This window comes from Ranitomeya variabilis, chromosome 1 (genome assembly GCF_051348905.1).
Source record: "Ranitomeya variabilis isolate aRanVar5 chromosome 1, aRanVar5.hap1, whole genome shotgun sequence".
In the NCBI taxonomy this organism is placed as follows: Eukaryota; Metazoa; Chordata; class Amphibia; order Anura; family Dendrobatidae; genus Ranitomeya; species Ranitomeya variabilis.
The window spans coordinates 229,744,506-229,770,832 of NC_135232.1; the positions used below are offsets into that span (position 1 = coordinate 229,744,506).

General features: G+C 42.8%; 1 protein-coding gene across 2 annotated transcripts in view; it reads left to right on the forward strand.

Annotated features, from left to right (window-relative positions):
* Positions 1-2,266: 2,266 nt before the first annotated feature.
* RFLNA (refilin A) overlaps positions 2,267-26,327 on the forward strand; it is a 50,591-nt gene continuing 26,530 nt past the window's right edge. Inside the window, exons 1-3 of one of the 2 annotated variants that reach the window (XM_077293231.1) lie at positions 2,428-2,506; positions 3,919-3,984; positions 13,962-14,304. In XM_077293231.1, the coding sequence (XP_077149346.1) occupies positions 14,086-14,304 (219 nt within the window). In that variant the 5' untranslated portion in view covers positions 2,428-2,506; positions 3,919-3,984; positions 13,962-14,085. Of the gene's footprint in view, positions 2,507-3,918; positions 3,985-13,961; positions 14,305-26,327 lie in introns of both variants that reach the window. The other variant, XM_077293230.1, reaches the window with a different exon arrangement.

The window sequence follows — 26,327 nt, forward strand, 5'->3', positions numbered from 1 at the left end:
TCAAGGCCAGAACTTATCTTTGTTGAAAAGAACTGCAAAGCAGAAGAGACCAGGCAGGGATGTGAATCCTCCAGGAACAACGGACAACTGGCACTGACTAAAGGGTGAAGCAAGACTAAATAGCCCTGTCCAAATTGCAAAAAGTGAAAACACCTGATAAATGCTGTGATTCAGAGACAGCAGCGCTACCACTTACAACCACCGGAGGGAGCCCAAGAGCAGAATTCACAACAGTATTCTGAGTGACAGATGGGAGTTTGGGGAGTATTCTGTGTGACAGATGGGAGTTTGGGGAGTATTCTGAGTGACAGATGGGAGTTTGGGGAGTATTCTAACAGATGGGAGTATGGGGAGCATCCTGTGTGACAGATGGGAGTTGGGGAGCATTCTGTGTGACAGATGGGAGTATGGGGAGCATTCTGAGTGACAGATGGGAGTATGGGGATCATTCTGTGTGACAGATGGGAGTTTGGGGAGTATTCTGAGTGACAGATGGGAGTATGGGGATCATTCTGTGTGACAGATCGGAGTTTGGAGAGCATTCTGTGTGGCAGATGGGAGTTTGGGGAGCATTCTGTGTGACATATGGGAGCATGGGGAGCATTCTGTGTGACAGATCGGAGTATGGGGAGCATTCTGTGTGACAGATGGGAGCATGGGGAGCATTCTGTGTGACAGATGGGAGTATGGGGAGCATTCTGTGTGACAGATGGGAGTTTGGGGAGCATTCTGTGTGACAGATGGGAGTATGGGGAGCATTCTGTGTAACAGATGGGAGTATGGAGAGCATTCTGAGTGACAGATGGGAGCATGGGGAGCATTCTGTGTGACCGATGGGAGTATGGGGAGCAATCTGTGTGACAGATGGGAGCATGGGGAGCATTCTGTGTAACAGATGGGAGTATGGGGAGCATTCTGAGTGACAGATGGGAGCATGGGGAGCATTCTGTGTGAAATATGGGAGCACAGGGAGCACTCTGTATGACAGATGGGTGCATAGGGGAGCAGTCTGTGTGATAGACGGGAGCATGGGGAGCTGTCTGTGTGACAGTTGGGAGCACAGGGGGCCAGTTTGTATGAGAGAAGGGAAGCCTCTCCATTCTAGTCTTAGGGACGGGGGTGGGGAGATGGAGGTACCCGACTGGGTACCAGACATTCTATATTAATCTTTTTTTCTTTACCCTAGGTAACAAGAAATACTGTCTGTAACCCTTCCTTAAGTCCAAACAAAGTTACCATAAATCCATTAGTTACTTTAATTATAGCAAATTATTTAACAGAATTAAGTATTTGATGCTGTTTTAGAAAAGTGCATAAATCACTAACTTCCCTGCTCACTAATAATGTCAGTTCATTAGGAACATTGATTCTAGTATATAAAGGAGATGATTAAACAATTGCAAAGTTAGCTTCTTTGCTGGGACATTTTTTAAATTTTTTTTATATTTTTTTCAATTAAGTAAAAAAAGGTGCTTTTTCCATGAAATATCCCTTATGGATTAAAATATTATTAAAAAAATATATCCATATTTGGTACCGTCATGTCTATAACAAGTCATACTAGGCAAGTTGAATGGTGTTTGCCATAAAAGAAATAAAAACAACATACCTCAATATTATATATATATAAAAAATACACTGCACTGTTCTCTTGATAATATAAAGTAAATATGCTACGTCTCGGAATAAGGCAACACAACAATATGATTGTTGTACAGTATAAGTGTTTTTATCATTGGAAAAGCAGTAAAACATAACCAAAAAAGATAAGTTAGGTGTCGCGATAATCGGACTGACCCAACGAAAAAAGTTAACATGTTGAACACTAAAAACACCCCATTCCCCCCCAAAAAAAAACTATTGTGAAAGCTGATTTTTTGTCCACCCCTCTAAAAAATAATAAAAGCTATACAATATGATGTATGTACCACTTGAAAATACAACTGATCCAGAGAAATACGAGCCCTCGTTCATACGCCTACATTGATGGAAGTAAAATGAAAAAATATATATATATAGGCAAGATTAAAAAAAATAAAAAATCGTTGAGTCCTGAAGGCTAAAATTAGAGGTGTCTATAAGTGGAGAAATTCTGCATTGTAAAGAAAAATCTGACTTTATAGTTAGTAGTGGACAATGGCAGAACAATAGAAGTGGGCTGGAAAGAAGTCAGCCTGAAAAATCCAGTTGTTTCCTGGGTCAGAGGGCTCCAGGCCCAGCTGGGTGAGACCCCAATCACTGGCACTGGCCAGCCTTGCTGTGGCACGAGAGGGAGTGCTCTCACTGAACCTGGGCAGAGGACGTTGGTGGTCTGTGCTGGTGACATTTGCAGATCAGCTGTGCTGCCTCCACCTCTGTCCCTCCCTCAGCAGGGCAGCCTGGAGTGGAGGCTGGATTCCCTCCAGATCTGAGAGCAGCAGCTCCAGGGAGCACTCTCCTCCAGCTCTCTGCTGCCTGCACCGACCCCTGAAGGATCTCTGCCACCTGGAGGAGCAGCCGGAGCCCAGTAAGTGCCCTGCACCCTCTCTGCTGCCTGTGCCAGTCATGCTTCCTTCTCCACAATGCTGTGTATAGTATTCTGTAGCCTGATTTAGCAGAGCTGAGTGTGTGCTGCATTAGAAGTGACTTGTGATAGCTGGTTTCCAGCAGTCCCATGTAAAAAATTACACATGCGTGTAAGGGATGAGCTATAGCAACAAAGTCAGCTCTGCTACATTGCAAATAGGGGTCTGTGATGTTCCACTCTTTCCAAGTGAGTGTGAAATCGATTTCTCTTTAAGATGAGATGGGCTGTGTTGTGGCAAGGGGAGAGTTAAAGGGAGTTATTGTATATGTTCCTGATGTAACATTATAGATCCAGGATTACATGTATTACAGGATATAATAGTAGAAGCAGAGATATAGACACCACCTGGTACCAGGTGTAAAGGAAACCACAGAATTAAAGGGGCTTTCCAGTAGACATGCCAATCAGACCTGTCATGTACCAGCGATCAGAGGGATTCCTGCCCTTTCTCAATGCCATGAATTCAGGAGGGTAGGAATCATTTTTGAAACTGGTAATGCCACTTACCAAGTCGCCCCACTGTTAGTACTACCCCTTTCCAGAATGTCACCTCTGCAGGGCTGCTTTCTTTAGGACACGTCTCTTCTTCACACTTTTGTCCTCTATGGATGGGCACTGTAGCCCCGAACCCCTATTTTCCTGCTGGGTGCGGGAGGGAATGAGTTAAGTAATGGATACAATGATATTCTTTTTCATATGGTTTGAATTGATGCAGTGTAAAGGCAGTTTGTGTGAAAGAGTAGAATGGGGGCATTGATCCCGCGCTGGAATTCCCATTTGGTCTACCTATGTTTACAGTACACTGCTTCCCTAACATTGCACAAGCTCAGGTTACGGGTCCTAGAGATGTTCTCCCACGTTAACCTCTTACTGGCCCGCTACTGGATCACCTGGGTCGAAGACATGGAGCACCTGCGGAATGAGTCCTACTCATCTTGTACAGTCATAGAGCACAATCCAGTTGGTAATGACAACTACATTATGGAAAGGAGCAGATTTATTTACCACTTTTTCAATTTATACTACTTTTACATATTATAAAGAATGGCAGAAAAATTTTAAAAAATGACAAATTGTTACAAATGTACAAAAACAGCACAACTTGGTATAAACGCTTCTGTTCCTTACAGTCCCTCATGACGGTCATACCTGTAAGTTTATTTGGCACAACCATTATACATTGTCATATGTCATTTTACTTATCTACAAACTGTCAGAAAAAGGAAGGTGTCATCAGAAAATGACAGCGTGTTTAAATCGTTTACGTTTTTGTGTTGCATGTATTTTAATATTTGTATTATTTTTATTGAAAACAAAATTAGTAATCTTGCAATTTTCCCAATGACCTCCAGGGCTTTTTAGACTCATAATTCCTGTCCTGTGAAGAAGAGTTTTCAGCAGACTCATGTTCATCAGAGGTAGGATTGCACTTACAGATAACACCTCTGTGTACAGCTTACAAATGATCCACCAATCACAACAGGTGATGTTACAGCTGACCCTGCTCACTCATTCCTTCACAATGATGTTTGCACACGCTTATTAAACACTTGAAAAAAAACATAAGGTCAGAGTCTGGTCAGTGCTGCTAATGTACATGTGTATATCATAAATGTTAGTGTCTAAAAAAGCCTCAGTGGCCAGTATGAAAATTACAAGATTTATTATTTTGGTTTTAATAAAAACTGTGATATGGAAAATAATACAGTGACTTAAGTTATATAAAAAAAATACATTTAAAACAATAACGTGATTTAAACAATAGATCTTTTCTGATGACACATTCCCTTTAAAAATGCATTCATAAATGTAAATGGGCACTGGTACTTCAGTGTATTGCGAAACTGGGTAAAAAGGATCTGGCTTACTGTAAATAACCCTTATAAAAAATAAGTATTATAATAATACTTTTTATAAGGGCTATTTACAGTAAGCCTCTTAACACCCTTTTTATACCTGTATTGTTAGCCCGTAAAAGGGATCTGTTAAAATTGGTGTTATTAGTAATGGGTCAGTAGTCATAGTTACCGTATGTTCAACAATTGAAGAGAGTACAGTTCCACTTTGCAGTGATTTTAAGCCTACGTTCCCATGATGAGCTTTTGGTGATTATTTAATGCTGCAGAATTTCTGCACCTATTATTTCAATTAAGTTGCTTGCAGTTTTTAATTGTGTTTTGTGCGCTTTTTTTAACATGCGATTTTATCATATTTTTCTCTCTTTTTGGTGTGTCATGTTTTAAATAAAGCTGCATAGTTTTTGATACTTTCTGGCTTGTTTATGATATTTGGCTTTGATAAAATGTTATTGATATACTTAAAGTGACATGTAAAAGTTTGGGCACCTAAGGTCAAAATGACTATTATTGTGAACAGTTAAATAAGTTGAAGATGAAATTATCTCTAAAAGGCCTAAAGTTAAAGATGACACATTTCCTTTGTATTTTAGGCAAAAATATATAGTCATTTTTTTACATTTTAAAAATTACAAAATGCAAAATAGGCAATTGCTCCCCTTTTGAAAATATTACAGCTTGTAAATGCTTTTTGTAGCCAGACAAGAGTCTTTAAAGGGCCACTGTCACCCCCCCCCAGGCGTTATAAACTAAAAGAGCCACCTTGTGCAGCAGTAATGCTGCAGTCTAACAAGGTGGCTCTTTTAGTTTTTGATTAAGTTATTACCGCAATAAAACGTTTTAAAAATTGGCCAAACGTACCAGCGATTGTACCGGGAGGCGGTCCGAAGCGTCCTCTATGAATCTTCAAACTGCCGTCACTCTTCTCTTCAGGGCCGATGGTACCCGCCCCCTTCGCGTTGTTGCTTCAAATCCGGCGCCTGCGCTGTGCGTGCCTGCCTGGGGCCTGCGCAGTCTTCTTTGGCCGTCATCACTCACACGCAGGGTGCCTGACTGCGTCTGTGCGGGCAGTGCGGCCGCCCTGTTACTGAATCCCCGCCCCGCACTGTGTTATTCATTATGCACACTGCGGGGCTGGCATTCCTGGGCATGCGCACTGCACTGCGCTGTTCAGGCCCTCCCCCAGCTCGGACGTTCTCCCTTGTCTGACGTTGCCCCTGCTCCCCCGCCTTCCGGCATTATTTTCGGCTGCCAGATTCCAAAATCTGGTGAGGATTAGTGTATATGGCGGCAAGCTGCTGTGTGCTTTGTCTCTCTCTATGTGTTTGTATGTTTTAATGCAAATGCATATTTACACCAGCAGCAATGAAAATTAGGTACTTGTGTGGGTGGCCATAAATTACAAAGCACTGATGATCAATACTGTTTTTTGGGTGAGCATTATAGGTTTACATTGCGTTCGGGCAATACGTTTTGCGAATATAGCTAGCGTATTGCACCAGCGCAATGTCTTTAGCGGGATTGCTTTTGCCGATCCCGCTATCGCAGATCCACAATCTGCGCTAGCGAGGAACGGAGCTGGGACGCTGAAAGCAGCATCTGAGGTCCGACTGAAAATAACGGCACATCGCAAGGGCGTGCCTAAAAAATGGCATGCGCTAGCGATGCGATCCAGATCCTAAACACATTGCCGCCAATGGGTGCGCTAACGGACCCGTTGCATGGCGTAACTTGCGACAATCACGCCATTAACGCTTAGTGAACCTATTCGTAACGCATTGAACATCAGTAAAGGAGGAGGGGTCTGCATTATACCACATCAAAGAACAATAAACGTTGAGGGGTGACCATTATTACACCGTACTGCAGATCAATGCACGGTCAGGGGTCTGCATTATTATACCGCACTGATCATCAATAAACGGTGAGGGGGATCATTATTCCGCACTATAGATGTATAAACGGTCATGGTGGAGCATTGAGTGGAGCACTTAAATACGTGGCACTGAAATACGTGGCACTGAAATACGTGACACGTGGCACTGAAATACGTGGCACTGAAATACGTGGCACTGAAATACGTGGCACGTGGCATTGAAATACGTGGCACTGAAATACGTGGCACTGAAATACGTGGCACGTGGCACTGAAATACGTGGCACTGAAATACGTGGCACTGAAATACGTGACACGTGGCACTGAAATACGTGGCACGTGGCACTGAAATACGTGGCACTGAAATACGTGGCACTGAAATACGTGACACGTGGCACTGAAATACGTGGCACGTGGCACTGAAATACGTGGCACTGAAATACGTGGCACGTGGCACTGAAATACGTGGCACGTGGCACAGAAATACGTGGCACGTGGCACTGAAATACGTGGCACTGAAATACGTGGCACGTGGCACTGAAATACGTGGCACGTGGCACTGAAATACGTGGCACTGAAATACGTGGCACTGAAATACGTGGCACGTGGCACTGAAATACGTGGCACGTGGCACTGAAATACGTGGCACTGAAATACGTGGCACGTGGCACTGAAATACGTGGCACGTGGCACTGAAATACGTGGCACTGAAATACGTGACACGTGGCACTGAAATACGTGGCACGTGGCACTGAAATACGTGGCACTGAAATACGTGGCACGTGGCACTGAAATACGTGGCACGTGGCACAGAAATACGTGGCACGTGGCACTGAAATACGTGGCACTGAAATACGTGGCACGTGGCACTGAAATACGTGGCACGTGGCACTGAAATACGTGGCACTGAAATACGTGGCACTGAAATACGTGGCACGTGGCACTGCAATACGTGGCACTGAAATACGTGGCACGTGGCACTGAAATACGTGGCACTGAAATACGTGGCACGTGGCACTGAAATACGTGGCACGTGGCACTGAAATACGTGGCACTGAAATACGTGACACGTGGCACTGAAATACGTGGCACTGAGTGCCACGTGCCACGTCAGTGCCACGTGCCACGTATTTCAGTGCCACGTATTTCAGTGCCACGTGCCACGTATTTCAGTGCCACGTATTTCAGTGCCACGTGTCACGTATTTCAGTGCCACGTATTTCAGTGCCATGTGTCACGTATTTCAGTGCCACGTGCCACGTATTTCAGTGCCACGTGCCACGTATTTCAGTGCCACGTGCCACGTATTTCAGTGCCACGTGCCACGTATTTCAGTGCCACGTGCCACGTATTTCAGTGCCACGTATTTCAGTGCCATGTGTCACGTATTTCAGTGCCACGTGCCACGTATTTCAGTGCCACGTGCCACGTATTTCAGTGCCACGTGCCACGTATTTCAGTGCCACGTGCCACGTATTTCAGTGCCACGTGCCACGTATTTCAGTGCCACGTGTCACGTATTTCAGTGCCACGTATTTCAGTGCCACGTGCCACGTATTTCAGTGCCACGTATTTCAGTGCCACGTATTTCAGTGCCACGTGCCACGTATTTCAGTGCCACGTGCCACGTATTTCAGTGCCACGTATTTCAGTGCCACGTGCCACGTATTTCAGTGCCACGTGTCACGTATTTCAGTGCCACGTATTTCAGTGCCACGTATTTCAGTGCCACGTGCCACGTATTTCAGTGCCACGTATTTCAGTGCCACGTATTTCAGTGCCACGTGCCACGTATTTCAGTGCCACGTGCCACGTATTTCAGTGCCACGTGTCACGTATTTCAGTGCCACGTATTTCAGTGCCACGTGCCACGTATTTCAGTGCCACGTGCCACGTATTTCAGTGCCACGTATTTCAGTGCCACGTGCCACGTATTTCAGTGCCACGTGTCACGTATTTCAGTGCCACGTATTTCAGTGCCACGTATTTCAGTGCCACGTGCCACGTATTTCAGTGCCACGTATTTCAGTGCCACGTATTTCAGTGCCACGTGCCACGTATTTCAGTGCCACGTGCCACGTATTTCAGTGCCACGTGTCACGTATTTCAGTGCCACGTATTTCAGTGCCACGTATTTAAGTGCTCCACTCAATGCTCCACCATGACCGTTTATAGATCTATAGTGCGGAATAATGATCCCCCTCACCGTTTATTGATGATCAGTGCGGTATAATAATGCAGACCCCTGACCGTGCATTGATCTGCAGTACGGTGTAATAATGGTCACCCCTCAACGTTTATTGTTCTTTGATGTGGTATAATGCAGACCCCTCCTCCTTTACTGATGTTCAATGCGTTACGAATAGGTTCACTAAGCGTTAATGGGTTAACGCTAAAGGAGTACGCTGCATGGCGTGATTGTCGCAAGTTACGCCATGCAACGGGTCCGTTAGCGCACCCATTGACGGCAATGTGTTTAGGATCTGGATCGCATCGCTAGCGCATGCCATTTTTTAGGCACGCCCTTGCGATGTGCCGTTATTTTCAGTCGGACCTCAGATGCTGCTTTCAGCGTCCCAGCTCCGTTCCTCGCTAGCGCAGATTGTGGATCTGCGATAGCGGGATCGGCAAAAGCAATCCCGCTAAAGACATTGCGCTGGTGCAATACGCTAGCTATATTCGCAAAACGTATTGCCCGAACGCAATGTAAACCTATAATGCTCACCCAAAAAACAGTATTGATCATCAGTGCTTTGTAATTTATGGCCACCCACACAAGTACCTAATTTACATTGCTGCTGGTGTAAATATGCATTTGCATTAAAACATACAAACACATAGAGAGAGACAAAGCACACAGCAGCTTGCCGCCATATACACTAATCCTCACCAGATTTTGGAATCTGGCAGCCGAAAATAATGCCGGAAGGCGGGGGAGCAGGGGCAACGTCAGACAAGGGAGAACGTCCGAGCTGGGGGAGGGCCTGAACAGCGCAGTGCAGTGCGCATGCCCAGGAATGCCAGCCCCGCAGTGTGCATAATGAATAACACAGTGCGGGGCGGGGATTCAGTAACAGGGCGGCCGCACTGCCCGCACAGACGCAGTCAGGCACCCTGCGTGTGAGTGATGACGGCCAAAGAAGACTGCGCAGGCCCCAGGCAGGCACGCACAGCGCAGGCGCCGGATTTGAAGCAACAACGCGAAGGGGGCGGGTACCATCGGCCCTGAAGAGAAGAGTGACGGCAGTTTGAAGATTCATAGAGGACGCTTCGGACCGCCTCCCGGTACAATCGCTGGTACGTTTGGCCAATTTTTAAAACGTTTTATTGCGGTAATAACTTAATCAAAAACTAAAAGAGCCACCTTGTTAGACTGCAGCATTACTGCTGCACAAGGTGGCTCTTTTAGTTTATAACGCCTGGGGGGGGGTGACAGTGGCCCTTTAAATTCTTGTTTGAGGAATTTTCATCCATTCTTCCTTGGAAAATTCTTCCAGTTCTGTGACATTCCTGGGTTGTCATGCCTGCACTGCTATTTTGATGTTTAGCCATAGATTTTCACTGATGTTCAGATCAGGGGACTGTGAGGTCCATTGTAAAACCTTCAACTGGCACCCTTTGAGGTAGTCTATTGTGGATTTTGATGTGTGTGATCGTTATCCATTTGTAGAAGCCATCCTCTTTTTAAATTCAGCTTTTTTATGGATGGTGTTATGTTTACATCAAGAATTTTTAAAATTTCATAGAATCCATTCTTTCCTCTACCCGGGAAATGTTCCCCATGCCATTGGCTGCAACATAACTCCAAAGCATGATTTATCCAATCCCATGTTTAAAGGTTAGCGAGATGTTCTTTTCCTGAAATTCTTTGCCCATTTTTCTCCACAAATACCATTGATCATTGTGGCCAAAGAGTTCTATTTTAACGTCATTGGTCTGCAGGACTTGTTTCTAAAATGCATCAGACTTGTTTAGATGTTCTTTTGTATGCCTCTGATGCTGAATTTTATCGTGAGGATGCAGGAGAGGTTTGCTTCTGATGACTCTTCCATGAAGGCTATATTTGTACAGGTGTCTCTGAATAGTAGAACAGTGTACCACAACTCCAGAGTCTGCTAAATGTTTCTGAAGGTCTTTTGCAGTCAAGCAGGGGTTCTGGTTTTGCCTTCCTTGCAATCCTATGAGCAGCTCTCACTGATGTTTTGCTTGGTCTTCCAGACCTTATCTTGATCTCAACTGTTCATGTTAATGGCCATTTCTCAATTACGTTTCAAACTGAGGAAAGGGCAACTTGAAAACATTTGCTATCTTCTCATAGCCTTCTCCTGCTTTGTGGGACTCCAGCATTTTCATTTTCAGAGTGCTAGGCAGCTGCTTAGTAGAACCCATGGCTGCTGTTGTTTGGCACAAGGTTAGAGGAGGCTGGATTTTTATAAAGCTCCGAAATTTGCATCACTTGGCTTTTCCTAACGATGATCGTGAACAAGGCATAAACCTAACAGGCTAATTAAGGTCTGAAACCTTGGTCAAAGTTATCTGAGCACACAAATCTCCAAAGGTGCCCAAACGTTTGCATGGGCCCATTTCCTTTTTGTAATTTTTAAAATGTGAAAAATGACAATGTGTATTTATTTTTTGAGCCTAAAATACAAAAGAAATGTGTCTTCTTTAACTTTAGTCCTTTTAGAGATCATTTCATCTTCAACTTTCTTAACAGTTCACAATAGCAGTAATTTTTACATGCCACTGTTGGTGCGGATTACATGCGTTTTTCATGCGTTTCCAACGATTTTTTGTACCTAATGCAAGTCTATGGGGAAAATCCACACCAAAAAACTTAGTGTACCTGCAAGAGAAATTGAAATGCTGCAAATTTGAAGCACGCACCGCAGGTCAGCTTACGCTGAGTAAAATATAAGCATAGTGGGAATGAGATTTCTATAAATCCCATCCACTTTGCTGGAACTGTAAGACGTTTTGTTTTTGCTGCACCAAAAGCTCATCGTGGAAGTGTAATGTCAAGGCGACGTGCACACGTTGAGTATTTAGTGAGTTTTTTACATGAGTATTTATAAGCGAAAACTAGAAATAAAACAATCAGAGGAAATGTGTAATAGAAACACGTCACCACTTCTGGATTTATCACCCACTCCTGATTTTGACTTACAAATACTGATGTAAAATACTGACCAAATACTGACTGTGTGAACATGGCCTTATAGTGTCTTGTTTGTTAAATCAGTAAAATTTCCACAAATACTGAATCTTGGGTAAAGCATTGTTTCTTATTACTAAAAACCCAAAATAACATATGCCACAATGCTATTATCAGCTGTTTACTACTAGAACGTCCTTTAGGAGACCTTCACTTGCCTCTGTCTGTGTATAGTAACCACTACCTCTCTGCGCGGCGACTCTGCGCATGCGCAGTTTTCCCATCCTCACTACACAGAACAAACATGCGCTGTGTAGACTTCTGTCACATTACTGTGTATGCAAAAGAATATGCACTGTAACCATCCTTTTACCTTTGTAAGATGACACATCACAAAGAAGGAGGAAATTACATTTTTACCTGAACGAGGACCAAATCGCTCATTCTTAAAACATTACTTGAAGAGAATCTGTAACGTGGAAAAACGCTATTAATTTGCAGATATGGGGTCAATTTGCAGGTAAAAAGCCCGGTGCCAACACTAAGACTGCCCCTGCTGGAAGGAAATAAACTTTATTCCCCCAAACAGCGATCGAGTTTTAGTCACAGGGAGGTGCCGGCACGGGTTCAGTCACCACTCTGTGCATAGAGTGCGGCTGCTGTAACCGCTCCCCCGACCCTGACTGACATCGGCTCTAATCTGTAGATTGACCCCATAACTGCAGGTCTATAGTGTTTTTTCATGTTACAGGTTCCCTTTAAAGGATTTGTCCAATTAATGGATAAAATAAAAATGTGCTCATCCTTAACTTTACTCATAACTCAAGGTAACCAAGGTGAGTGGAGTACGATGAGCAGCTAGGAAAAGAAAAACTCTTGAGTTTCTCACGATGTCTATCAGAGTAATGCAAAAGGTTTTTATTTTTCAAAAAATGGCCATCTACCGCTACTCACCATTTTGATATATTAGGAAAGTTATGGAAGGACGCGTCTGCACATTCACCTTTCTGCAACCTGTGGATATTATCGGTTATTGTCAGAGGAAGCTGCTGGTGCCTCTTCACTGCCTTCAATGGCTGACCAGACCATGTAGAAGCCTCACAAAGAGTGGGACCCTAAGATAATACATAACAAGTGTTGCCCTGCAATTCTGATCTGCTTGTATGCATCACCTAGGGCCTGCTTACTCCTGATCAAGACATTTAACACCTTCATGGTACTCTATAAAATTAGGGTTTTAGGGGCCAAGTTTCCAGCGCCTCCTAAAATTGGTACGTGCTTCGGATTAGGAGCTGATGCATGTTTGGCATGGTTAAAATTTATCAAAATGAGTCCAAGAGAGTTGGATTACTTATAGTATAGAGTATTTTTACAAAAGTCCTATTAAAGATGAGAGTGGCAAATCTACTAGAAGATTTTTCATTGGTACTTGTTTTAACAAATCTTCCCCCAACGACTTAAAAAGGCAAGCAATATTAGTACTTTGTGTAAAGTAGAAACTGCAATTCTACATTAAGGCAGAATGAATATTGATCCATTTCTATGGTCATATGTATTCATAGACCAAACTTATAGTATTGATATTTACTATATGTGACACATGATGTACATGACAGTGTTAAAGTGGTTCTCCCTTTACTGCTGTAAATCTCCGGGGGCGTTATCCTTCATGATGCTGTATTAAAACCCAAAACAATGCAGTGATCTGATTTCTACTAATTTAAATCCTAGATGCAGAAGGGGGAAGAGTTATGAAATGGAAAAGAGCAGGGTTTATGTGTTTCCACAAAGTCTAAGTGACAAAATTGTAGTAGATCCATAGAGTCAAAAATGATTGTTGCAAAGTGTCAACTTCCTGAACTCAGATGCAAGAATGTGAATGTGTGGCCAAGAGCATAACTGGTTAACATCAGAAGAAGAATTCTCTGTACAGTGTAAAGTTTCATTTTTGAGTAAAGATGTGCTTTAACTGCAGATGACTTTTGACCATAGAGCAGGACAATATATAACTTGTTCTTCTGAGCTCTGAGCTTCCACCTCAATTTCAGGCCCTGTAGGGCTTCCGGCACTGGCGCTAAACAGGGATTCTACAAATACCAGAAACCAGAATAAAGATATATGGCATGTAGTGATTGTATATTTGCTAAACGGATTAGAAAGTCATCTCTGAAAGCACACGTTCTTCCCTGGTGGTGCCATCAGAACATCACACTGCTTTGGGATAGAAGAATTCAAATAAGAGGAATTCTTTGACTTTGAACTGTTTCCTAAATGCCTTTTCGGGAAGCTTTTAATTCATGGTAGGAGCAGAATTATTTGGTTGCAAAACAACATGTAGCTTATAGAAGAATAGAGCCACATTGTTACACTACTACCTCTCCTACTGAGCCAGCACTACGGTATAGCTTTACAGAGGTCCATGACTCTTGTAGATCTGACAAATATATGTAAACAATTATATGATTGATAAAGTATCTTGGTTTTTAATATTAATTTATTCTTAACCTAGGGCCTGATCTTAGGGTGGTCTGCGAGATCTCAGAATTGTGTCTGATCTGTGAATCCATCGTGTGGAAGAAATAAACAGAAATTGGATCAGGTTTTCCTGGGAGTTGACCAAGGCTCTGCCAGACATGGTAGGACATCTGAATTTGCAAGGGATGGAAGACAGTTTAAAGGACAAGAATCGGGAAGGGTTATTGGATAGTCCGGATTCTGGCCTCCCACCAAGCCCCAGTCCTCCTTTTTATTCTTTCTCTCCTGGCATTACTGAGAGCAAAGCAGAGGGCAGCATTACACCAACACAATACCCAGGATATGCCTACAAGAAGGAGACCAGAGAGGGGAAAGTGGTATGTACTTTATTCTAGCTTTCTTAGCTAAACTGTTTATTTGACTGCTGTTGCATTCTTCTATTCCCATATTCTAAGGACACGTCTTGTGATAACTTGTTCATGGATTTTCAGCTTGTATCCATTGTGTTTACACCCTATTAGAGCATGTTAATGATCGTAGGGTGGGGTTAAATATTCGCCATAGAATGCACTTGAGGTTTTAATGTAAAAAATAAGCGGTTTACTGATCCTTCAGTTTTTTTCTTAATCGTAACTTCTTTCTGTAATGTATTAAACTAGTAATTCGGATGCTTCTGACCAGAATGTGTCTTCTGTTACAGCCATACATATGCTGCTATTTCTTGTATTGATGAGAAACAGATTTGTATCTCTTGTATATTTGTCCAGAACTTAAGTGAGAAGAATGTCAGGAGCTTAGTGTTAATAGTTTGTAAATAATTACTGCGGCTAGAAAAAGTGCTAAAGCATATTTGTAGCCTGACAAGGTTAGTACCAGGAAACATCAACACCTGTAGTAAAGAGTACACCCATAGATTGGAGCCACAGAAAAGGGAACTACATAAATATCTCAAAATAGAGATCCTGTCCTAGTGCTTCTTTAAAGGGCCACTGTCACCCCCCTCCAGCCGTTATAAACTAAAAGAGCCACCTTGTGCAGCAGTAATGCTGCATTCTAACAAGGTGGCTCTTTTAGTTAGTGGTGCATGTATTCCCAAAATAAAGCGTTTTATAACTTCTCCAAAATACCTGTCTTTCGCCAGGGAGGCAGGTCCTCACCCCCCTGCTTGAAACGCCACACTGCCGTCACTCAAATCTTCAGGGGCGCCGGGCACCGCCCCCTCCGCGTTGTTTTCGCATGAAATCCGGCGCCTGCGCTGTGTAGTACTGTCTGGTGCAGGCGCAGTGAGCTCTGGCCGTCTGACGTCACAGCCAGGCTTGCAGACTGCGCCTGTGCGGCCGCCCTGCTTGTGAATCCCAGCCCTGCACTCTGCATAATGCATAACACACTGCGGGGCTGGGATTCACAAGCAGGGCGGCCGCACAGGTGAAGTCTGCAAGCCTGGCTGTGACGTCAGACGGCCAAAGCTCACTGCGCCTGCACCAGACAGTACTACACAGCGCAGGCGCCGGATTTCATGCGAAAACAGTGCGGAGGGGGCGGCGCCCAGCGCCCCTGAAGATTTGAGTGACGGCAGTGTGGCGTTTCAAGCAGGGGGGTGAGGACCTGCCTCCCTGGCGAAAGACAGGTATTTTGGAGAAGTTATAAAACGCTTTATTTTGGGAATACATGCACCACTAACTAAAAGAGCCACCTTGTCAGAATGCAGCATTACTGCTGCACAAGGTGGCTCTTTTAGTTTATAACGGCTGGAGGGGGTGACAGTGGCCCTTTAAATAAAAACATTTCCTTGGAACACTTCCTTCCTGTTCAACCTTTTGTAGGAGAGAAACATAACCGTCCTTTGGGCTGATTTAAAGGAATTTTCCCACAAACAAAGTTAATTTTAATCAACATTTTAATCAATAAATCTTTGAATAATAATAACTTCCACAATTGGATGTGTTTGAAAAAAATGTCCATGTGCTGAGATAATCTTATAAATGTGCTCCTGCTATGTTCTGTGTAAGGGTACCGTCACACAGTACCATTTTGATCGCTATGACGGTACGATTCGTGACGTTCTAGCGATATCCATACGATATCGCAGTGTCTGACAAGCAGCAGCGATCAGGGATCCTGCTGAGAATCGTACGTCGTAGCAGATCGTTTGGAACTTTCTTTCGTCGCTTCATCACCCGCTGACATCACTGGATCGTTGTGTGTGACAGCGATCTAGCGATGTGTTCGCTTGTAACCAGGGTAAACATCGGGTAACTAAGCGCAGAGCCGCGCTTAGTAACCCGATGTTTACCGTGGTTACCAGCGTAAACGTAAAAAAACAAACAGTACATACTCACATTCCGGTGTCTGTCCTCCGGCGTCTCAGCTTCTCTGCACTGTGAGCGCCGGCAAGCCGGAAAGCGAGCACAGCGGTGACGCGGTGACGTCACCGCTGTGCTTTCCGGCTATGGCGCTTACACAGTGGAGAGAAGCAGAACGCCGGGGGACAGACACCGGAATGTAAGTATGTACTGTTTGGTTTTTTTTACGTTTACGCTGGTAACCAGGGTAAACATCGGGTTACTAAGCGCGGCCCTGCGCTTAGTAACCCGATGTTTACCCTGGTTACCCGGGGACTTCGGCATCGCTCCAGCGCCGTGATTGCAACGTGTGACCGCAGTCTACGACGCTGGAGCGATAATCATACGATGCTACGACGTCACGAATCGTGCCGTCGTAGCGATGTAAATGGTACTGTGTGACGGTACCCTAATGGCTGTGTCTGACCATACAGGAACGTGGTCTGATCCTATCACATCTCCTGGCCAGAGCAGTAAGCTAAAGAGTATACGGACATTACAGCACAGGATTCCATGCTGTAATGTCTTTATACTCTTTTGCTTCCTCCCCTGTCCAGGAGATGTGGTGTGGTCAGACACAGCCACTGCCCAGTACATAGCAGGGGCACATTTATAAGATTATCTCAGCACATGGACATTTTTTTAACACATCCAATTGCGGAAAGCCCCTTTAATTTTATCCCTTTATATACTAATTTTTAAGTATTGACAGAGAGGATCCAGAAGATTGCAGCCTCTGATCACACAAAATCCTGCACTGATTAGAACTGCTTCACCATCCTATTAAACAGTGCATGTTTTTCTCTTACTCGGTCTTGGCATGGGTAAATCAGTTCAGTTGATCTCCTGGAGCACTCCATCCAGAATTGTCTTAGCTGTTCTGTGTTGACCACTCCCCTGTGATATATATGCTTGTCACTGGCATTTGGGAGTTGCCAGTGATAATTCTACTTTCTGGTTAGGTGTTGGAGGAGAAATTCAGTGTTTGGAGTAGGTGGTTGGAGAGTTGTTCAGGATATTTCTGCTTGGAGTAGGTTTGCATGCTTATCCTCATCCTCTCCTATTTGGTTTCTCATACCTATCCTTACCAACTTTGTTGTTTTGTGAGTATATTTGTATGATTGTAGTTATATTTAATTCCTGTCTGTCTACCCTTGCCTGTCTGCTTTGTGTAATTATTCACTTCAGCCTTACACCTCCCTGGGTGGGGGAGGGAACAGATAAGGTTTAAGATAGTAACATAGCAAGGTACATGACCCCAGCCTCTCCACCTTCAGGGATAATCCGGGGGACAGGGATAGACTAGGGTGCCCCCTAGTTCGAGGGATCAGGTAGGTGCCCACCGTCATAGTCACAACGTGACACTAATATTGTGTTAAACAGGTCGTCCAGGCGTACCAAGTTGATGACCTACCCTAGGATAGGATAGGTCATTAATATCAGATTGATATCTGTCCTACCCCCATAACACTCACCAATCAGAACAGAGCTTTACTTACCCTTTGTGGTTCCAATGGTCCAATTCTGCATCTCCACAGCTGCCCCAATCTTTGTTGTTTGGCTGTACCCAATCATTAATGAAGTGAATCATTGAGCTTGTCACATCTATATCACTAGAGATGCAATGTTATTAGTTTGATGATCCCGCTGCAGCCAAACAACACAGTTCGGTTCAGCGGTGGGTAGTCAACATTAAACCTGGGGAGGATATGCCCAACTCAGCTGGTTACTTAACACATCGCTGATTCTTTCAGGTGTGCTGAGAACTGCAGATCAGCTCCTACTCACGGAGGTGTTTCGTTTACACTTTTTCAGACCTCTTCTTCTTTGTATTAGCAATATGGAGTAAGCAGTAGACTGAGATGTTTCTGTTGACATTGGGATGTACAGACTGAAATTACAATTTCTGTAGTCACATGGTTGCAGTTAACTGTTTCTTTAAAGCGGTTATGGATTAGGATATCGGTACACCAGGTGCCCTCTCAAGGCCATATGCCTTCATCTTTTCTGTACTAGGTATGTCCTTCTCTTCAGAATCTGCCTGGCCCTCTCTCTTAATGGATTACACCTAAGTTCAGCATGTTTCGGGATGCTGTCCCTAGTTGCTCTCTTTCTTGAGCTGTTTTCACTGTCACCTTTTTTCCATGTTTCTCCATTTCTTATACAATGCTCTGACAATACAAAGGAGCCAAGCACATACTGTAGCTCTCTGCTCTTCTAGTCCTTCCAAAACTCTTCACCGGAAAACAGCTCTCCAGTTAATCTCTTTAATAGGTTACAACTATGTTGTTGTATACAAAAGAACCAAAAAGGAGTACAAAAAATCCTGAATATAAAAACAAATAATTTATTCAATGCAAATAAATAATACAAAGTAACAAAATACTTGTTAAATAACGACAAAGTGAAATAGCTGACTTCACAAGTACAATACCCAGGGACAGCATAAATTGAAGTGGATGGGGGGGACACAAAAAAGAAACAATCCTTATTGTCACATCTCCTAACATAGTCACTAGTAAGAGATATCAGGGTACTGATGCAATTTTTAAAGAATTTTTAATAAAGATAGTATCCAAAATTTAAAGTACTACTAATAATCAATTTAAAAAGCAATCCAGTACCCATACCAATCTCAGCGGTATTCAACCGCTAGTTAGATGTATAGTGCTTTGAGATAAGAACAAGTTACTAGGAATGTCTATAAGAGTCCTTACCCATAATCTGCACTGGTGCCACCGGGGTAGGGCAGCCCCAACGCATGTTTCGTGTGGGCTTCCTTGGGGGCTGTCATTATTTAACAAGTATTTTGTTACTTTGTATTATTTATTTATATTGAATAAATTATTTGTTTTTATATTCAGGATTTTTTGTACTCCTTTTTGGTTCTTTTGTATACTATGGTTATATGGGAGTTTCCTGAGCCAATATGGCGTCCTCTTTCTTGCTAAATTTAGAGGAATAAATCATGTAGGAAATGATTTCTGCTCTGAAGGCTGTTTTTCTACAACTATGTTGTTGTTGTCTCATGATTCATGTCAGTTTAGTTTTACTGTATAGACTTTGACATTATGTATTTCGTATTTTATGGTCTGTCTTTTTGCTATAATTGATCTTTATTTTCTGGCCATCTTACCATTATGTGCATTTAAACTGACATGTTATAAACATCATAAATTTTGACTTCAAAAGTTGAGCAACTTTGCAAATACATTACATTAATTATCTTCTATGTACCCATAATTGATTATATTCCAGAGCTGCATTCACAATTCTACAGGCGTCAAACCTCAAATCTCCAGCACCCATTGCTAGTTTGCTATGGTGATTTGCATTTTTAGAAGTGTAGCTTTCATACTGCGGAGTGTACAGTAAGTTGACATTACACAAGATGTGCTGGGGAAAACAATGATTTTTAAGATGGCTTAAAAATTAAAACATTGAATTTGCTCATTCTGTGGTGTTTGCTGGCCTGGTTAGACAGAACAATTCCTGTAAATGAGCATTCCCCAATATTTAGACCTACCACTGCAATCAAGGTCTCTGTCCCTACCTTAAACTGATAAGCTTGACAACAGATCTTTAAGGAGAGCATAAAAACTAAAAAGTACTTTAAGTCCCGGTTCAGATTTTGACTTGTTTTCTTTGATTGAAAAATGGGCCTCCAGATGTAACATTAATGTGAATAAGATTTGTCATAATTTTGCATTTGGAAATAACACGTGAGATGCGTTTAAAGGACATGAATCAAATATAATCTGCACTTATTTTTTTTCTTTATTTTTTTAAATTGGGCAAGAGATGTAAGAAGCCCTGTCACATTCTGTTTCAATGATATTTTCAATACCTATTTATATTCAGGCTGAGTTGCACATGGCTTTGAAGCAAATGTCTGTCCCTTACTGGGGTTAAGCAGAACGAAGCAACTCAGGCGTTTTAACTCATTTCTGAATTTACAAATAAAGTACCGTAGTTAATGATGTCCATTAGTGGACCTTATGCAGCCTCTACTGAAGGCCTGGTTACTGTTAATATCTTACAGACATTCACGATTCTCTAGATGAAAAGGAGATGGTGATTTAATAAGAGGCACATGTGGGACGTTTATGTCTGAAATGTATCTGTATATCATACTCCTGTGTTGGCAGCTGAGTAGTGGAGAACTTGGTGAGGTGGTTGTTTAGTAAAACCTAGTGTATACATGAGTATTCGTTGTTATATTTGCTCAATGCTAATATCTAAAATGATAAATGGATAAAATATTGCCATATTGATGGATAAAATATAGCATCTCTTCTAACTTTTTTGAGTAGTCACTTGCGTTTCATTGCGTGAAAGATCCACATATGGTTCACATGCTTGAACGGCTTTTCATTGAAACGTAACAGCAGAGACCACGCTTGATTGACTTTTTCCATAACTCCTGTAGAAGAGAAAGGGGAGTCACAATGTTGGTGGGACATTTACAGTCACTGTTCACCTTGATGCCGCAGCTGGTGAATACCTCAACATTTGTAACTGCGATGGAAGCACCCATGTTCTTCACATAGGTGTGTAACCCACGGGTGGTTAATTTGCCTTCAATGTTCGTGACGGAACCTGTTTAATTACAAGCTATTTAGCATTTCAAAAAGGAAATATAGGAAGTGTGGAAGTGTCGAGAGATTCAGGTCAACAGAAGGATTGTCCCACCAAGGACGGTATTATAATACTAATTTCATCCAATAGACAACATCATTCACAAAAAGTATCATAGTTATAATGCTGTAAGTGTGCATGTCATGGACATGATTATATCAACAGATGCCTAATTGGTAACGTTTCTCCTTGTGGAGGGTGACATGCCTAACCAGTCAGTGTATGGAGACTTATAGGCATGTAATGCTCCTCTGGGAAATTAAATATGCAAATTGCCTTTTCAGGAAGAAGGCTTGAACTCTAGTGCCACCTATTAGAAGTAGCAATCCTAAAAGTCAATATTAAGTGTTTCGGTGAGTTGCCTTTCTTCAGTGCGAAGCATGAGATCTGATTTAGCTGTATGATAAACCTCTGACTGAGGGGTAATGTCTCTTCTTGGGTAGAATAGTTACAACTAGCACATGATCTCCCAGAGGAGCATTACTGGTCTATAAGTCTCCTTATGCTTGCATGTCAGGCATGTCAGTCTCCATAAGGAAAGACCTTACCCCTTAAACTTCAGTTACAGACCTCTCATACAGCCAAATTAGACCTCATGCTTCTTACTGAGGAGCAACATCCTGAAAACATGTGTCTGCAAGTTGAGATTGTTGTTTTGTTTTTATCATAAGTCATGTGGCAAGGCTCGTTAGCCGGTTGATATTGCCCTTTAGGATTGCTACTTCCAATAGGTGGCAGTAGAGTTAAAGTCCTCTTTCTCCCTGAAGAGGCATATATTAACAGAGAGATATTGTGAATGAATGGTAAAAATTGTAATGTTTAAATGTATCATTGTGAGCTAACGTTGTCTTGTTTCCTACATTTTGCCAAATTTGATAAGTTTGCATAACAAAATGACATGAATCTTACACAAAACAAGAACTGTTCCGCTATCCTGGTATATGCAGAGTTGTCTTGATTTCTTGCCCTTGGTGCTTACAGGGTTAATTTTGGGATATTTTTGCATAGAGTTGGGTAAGTCATGGTGGAGATTAGTTGGCTCTTGACCCCACTTTTTCAAATGGGATTGCTATATGGTCGGAGTTTCACCAACACATTAATGGGGTTGTCTACTACTGGACAACCACGTTTGAATGCCCTCAGAATGCCGTATAAAATAAGAAAAAAAGTATACTTACCTTCTGTACCAATGAGGACCCTCTACATTGAGCTGCTGTGTTCCCTGGCATTCTTATGACATTTTTTTATGTCACATGAATGCTATAGGATATCATTGGCGGAAGATGGGCTGCAGCCATCACAGTTCCATCAGATGGAAAAGTTTCCCTGACAGGCTGCAGTGCTGTGTCAGGAGATTGCTAGAGGACACAGAGCTTGAAGAGGAGCTGGCCAAGACAAAACATTCGGCACATTGCGCATATTCAAATTGGGCTGTGCATTACCAGACAAACTCATTAAAAGCCTCGTTGGACAACTATGTGAAATGAAACAATGGTCACCTAAGATGTAGAGGGTTCACCTCTCTGGGTAAAAAAGGATAGCATCTGTAATATGGCATCTATAGAAATGTATAGTCTCATATTACTTGCCTCCAGTTTAGAGAGAATCACACAAGGGTTTTTTTTTACCATGGGTTTATGCAGAAACAATAACAAAAAGAAACATGACATACTCCAGCATTTGCTGTTTTAGGGGGACACTGAGAGGCCGGTATTCTTCAGTAAGTAGGAACCCCATATGCTGTGTAAGGCTGCATTATTTTCTACACAAGCTTCTCATGTGCCGTATAATAATGTTATAGAATGGGCTAAGGCACAACAAGTTTATTTAATGAGTGTACAAATCCCTGATTTCTAAAGCAGAATGTAAAGTATCGTCTTTCACTTATTTTTGGGGAAATAATTATATTAGAGTTTTGCAATTGAAGTTCTTTGGAAAACTTAAAAGGAATTTATTCCAAAAATAGACTTTATTATGTGCGTATCCATTGTACTACTAAGAAGTATTTATTGTTTTCTGACCAGGTTATATGGTCTGAATTGTTTGCACAGTGATAAGATGTCCTGGGAAGAGCTAGGGTGCATCTTTATACATTGACCTTCTCTGAACTTTGTCGTTGGGAAGAGCAAAGAAACAGGAAGACAAGAGGTGAAAATATGAAAAGTATGTGATCACGATGGCAAATGCAGACATATGATATTTAAATCTAGTTTAATGACATTTCCATCACTTGATTTCAGCACTATTTCTTGTGTTGTCTGTGCGGATTGTGTAGTTTAGGAGCCACATCACATGAGAATGTATTTGTAAATCAGTGTAGTAATACAGAGTTTCAGTGCATAGTAATTGTAAGCAGTGACACATGGACCAAATTAGTACACACCATCATGGCCCTTAGAAAATCAAGCATCTGATCGTTGCCCATTTTCTGGTGGCCGATAGTACAATCCCTTCCTGGATCATGTTTGCAGTGTTATTATTAACGTTAGATACCTAACGGCCAGTTGTACAGTTGGTATCCGATTTCTGGGGTCAGTAGTACAGTAAGCAATTGAACATTGTGGTCAAGAGTACAATATGCATTCCCTGGTGGTCAAAGGTGCAGTCATTATCCATTTCTTGGTGATTATCAGTACAGTAAGGGTACCGTCACACAGTGCCATTTTCATCGCTACGACGGCACGATCCGTGACGTCGCAGCGTCGTATGATTATCGCTCCAGCGTCGTAGACTGCGGTCACACTTTGCAATCACAGCGCTGGAGCGATGCCGAAGTCCCCGGGTAACCAGGGTAAACATCGGGTTACTAAGCGCAGGGCCGCGCTTAGTAACCCGATGTTTACCCTGGTTACCAGCGTAAACGTAAAAAAAACAAACAGTACATACTTACATTCCGGTGTCTGTCCCCCGGCGTTCTGCTTCTCTGCACTGTGTAAGCGCCATAGCCGGAAAGCACAGCGGTGACGTCACCGCGTCACCGCTGTGCTCGCTTTCCGGCCGGCAGGCGCTCACAGTGCAGAGAAGCTGAGACGCCGGAGGACAGACACCGGAATGTGAGTATGTACTGTTTGTTTTTTTTACGTTTACGCTGGTAACCAGGGTAAACATCGGGTTACTAAGCGCGGCCCTGCGCTTAGTTACCCGATGTTTACCCTGGTTACAAGCGAACACATCGCTGGATCGGTGTCACACACAACGATCCAGCGATGTCAGCGGGTGATCAAGCGACTAAAGAAAGTTCCAAACGATCTGCTACAACGTACGATTCTCAGCAGGATCCCTGATCGCTGCTGCGTGTCAGACACTGCGATATCGTAACGATATCGCTAGAACGTCACGAATCGTACCGTCGTAGCGATGAAAATGGCACTGTGTGACGGTACCCTAAGTGTTTATTTAAAGGGGCTTTCCACTTCCTTGACAACTGCTTTTAAAATATACTTGTCCCCCTTGTAAAATAAAAATAACACCTCTAGCATCAGCGCCCAGTCTCCCCCAAGCTTGCGTGATATTGTTATGTCATGTGAGCACTGCAACCCGCAGCGACCGCTATTGGGCTACTGTGCTCCTTTGGACAAACCTCGGGCAAAGAGAAGAAATGAGAGCCCAGCAGCCTAGTAGTGGCCACTAAGTGGCTGCAGGGCTCATCTGGAATAACAATGTCATGTGAGGCCTAGAAGACCCAGTGCCAACAAACAATGGAATGGCGCCAGTACAAGAGGTGAGTATATGTTAGTTTACAAGGGTGTCTACTTCATTTAAAAAAGGATTGGCTAAGTAGTGGATAACCCCTTTCAGACCACCATTTAGCATCATAATTTTTGGTGCTTCAGTGGTCTTTTTAATTTGACCATCATCTCCCATTGAGAAATAAAGCGCTGAACATTTACAAAAATGTCTACACTCATCTGCTCTATTGCCTCCATAAAGTTTCAAGGGAGCAGCCCCTTAAATTCTAATTCTTTCTTAAAAATGCGGTAAAAGTGGACCAAGATACCGAGCACCACCGATTTTTGTTGGGTCTAAACTGTCAGACCCCCATTGTTCTAACAACGATCCCCTCTGTAAAACCTAGAATACTAGTTGATGTACAGATTAATTTATTATATATTTTTTTCGGAATGCTACCTTACAAAAGCAAGGTCACTAATTGTTGTAGTGAACAATTTAAATGACTAGAAAACAGCCCCCAGGCTGGAAAAAAGGACATTTTCTTCTTTTTCTAGTTATGAATATGCTTGCACTGTGGTTATCAGTGCTATGGCGGGTCTATGGTTATGTCCTTGAATCCTTCTACACACCGATGTTCTTCCTAGCTTTATGTAGTGAGTTATGTAATGTTCCCTCAGTTCATGTTCCACTTCGCTATCTGTACTTCTCCTACATTAGTGTTTCCCAACTTGGTTCCAACCTGGCACTTGCTCTGGGTTTACACATAAAACAGCAGCAACAGGATCTGCCACCGTACAGTAGGGAAGACAGATTCATTCCAGTCTGCCAAAGATGCCTATCAAAACAGTCAATGAATCCTGGCCAAAATGTAGCACTGAACGAGACTGATAGAGTGCCTCCCCTCCCCTGGATTTTATATATATATATACATAAATCAGCATACCAGACAGGTAGATACATCTAATGTAGGGTGCATGTGTAGGGAAGCTGTTATAGTGATCTAGGACCGTCATCATAATCATGTTTCTATGAGGAAAGCCTTCTAAGTATGGAATGGCAGGGAGCAATTCTGCTCTCGCAATCCATGTAATGTGCCACAACACCAAGTGCAAAACTTTAGGATCTATTTAAAAGAGATCTTTCACCAGTTTTAGCATGTTACACAGGACAGATCATAGAAGAGCAGCTGCAGAGCTGAGTAAAACATGCAGTACTCTTTATTTTTTAATTTCGCCTTTCCATTGTGGATATATTAGTTTGTAAAGGTTAAGCTATAATTTATTATAAGTTCAAGAGGGCATTATCAGAGATTTGTACTTCTTCCCTTGCATGTGATTGACCAACCATAAGCAGGCAGCAACATACTGGGGAAAAAGGAACATGCCCCCACAATAACAGCGCAGGCTTGCCGGTGTGAGACATGTAATGACAGACAGTCTGCTCTCCTGATCTTACTGCACAGCAGTGTGTGATTACATTGGGCCAGAAGTAGAGCAGACATAAGTGTGATTTCATAGTGCCAGGAGAACATCAGACATACATGTGATTACAAAGTAAGGGGAATAGAATAGTCATACGTGTGATTACATAGTAGTGAGTGCAAAGCAGATATGCACTTCAGCTTTCATCATGGCAGCCAGTGAAATGCAGGGGCAGTGCAGCAGAGCTAAGCTTTGTCTCATCACAAATACTTCTAGCAGCTCTTCTCTCACAGCGCTGTTACTTCTCCTGTACTGACTCCCTCCCTC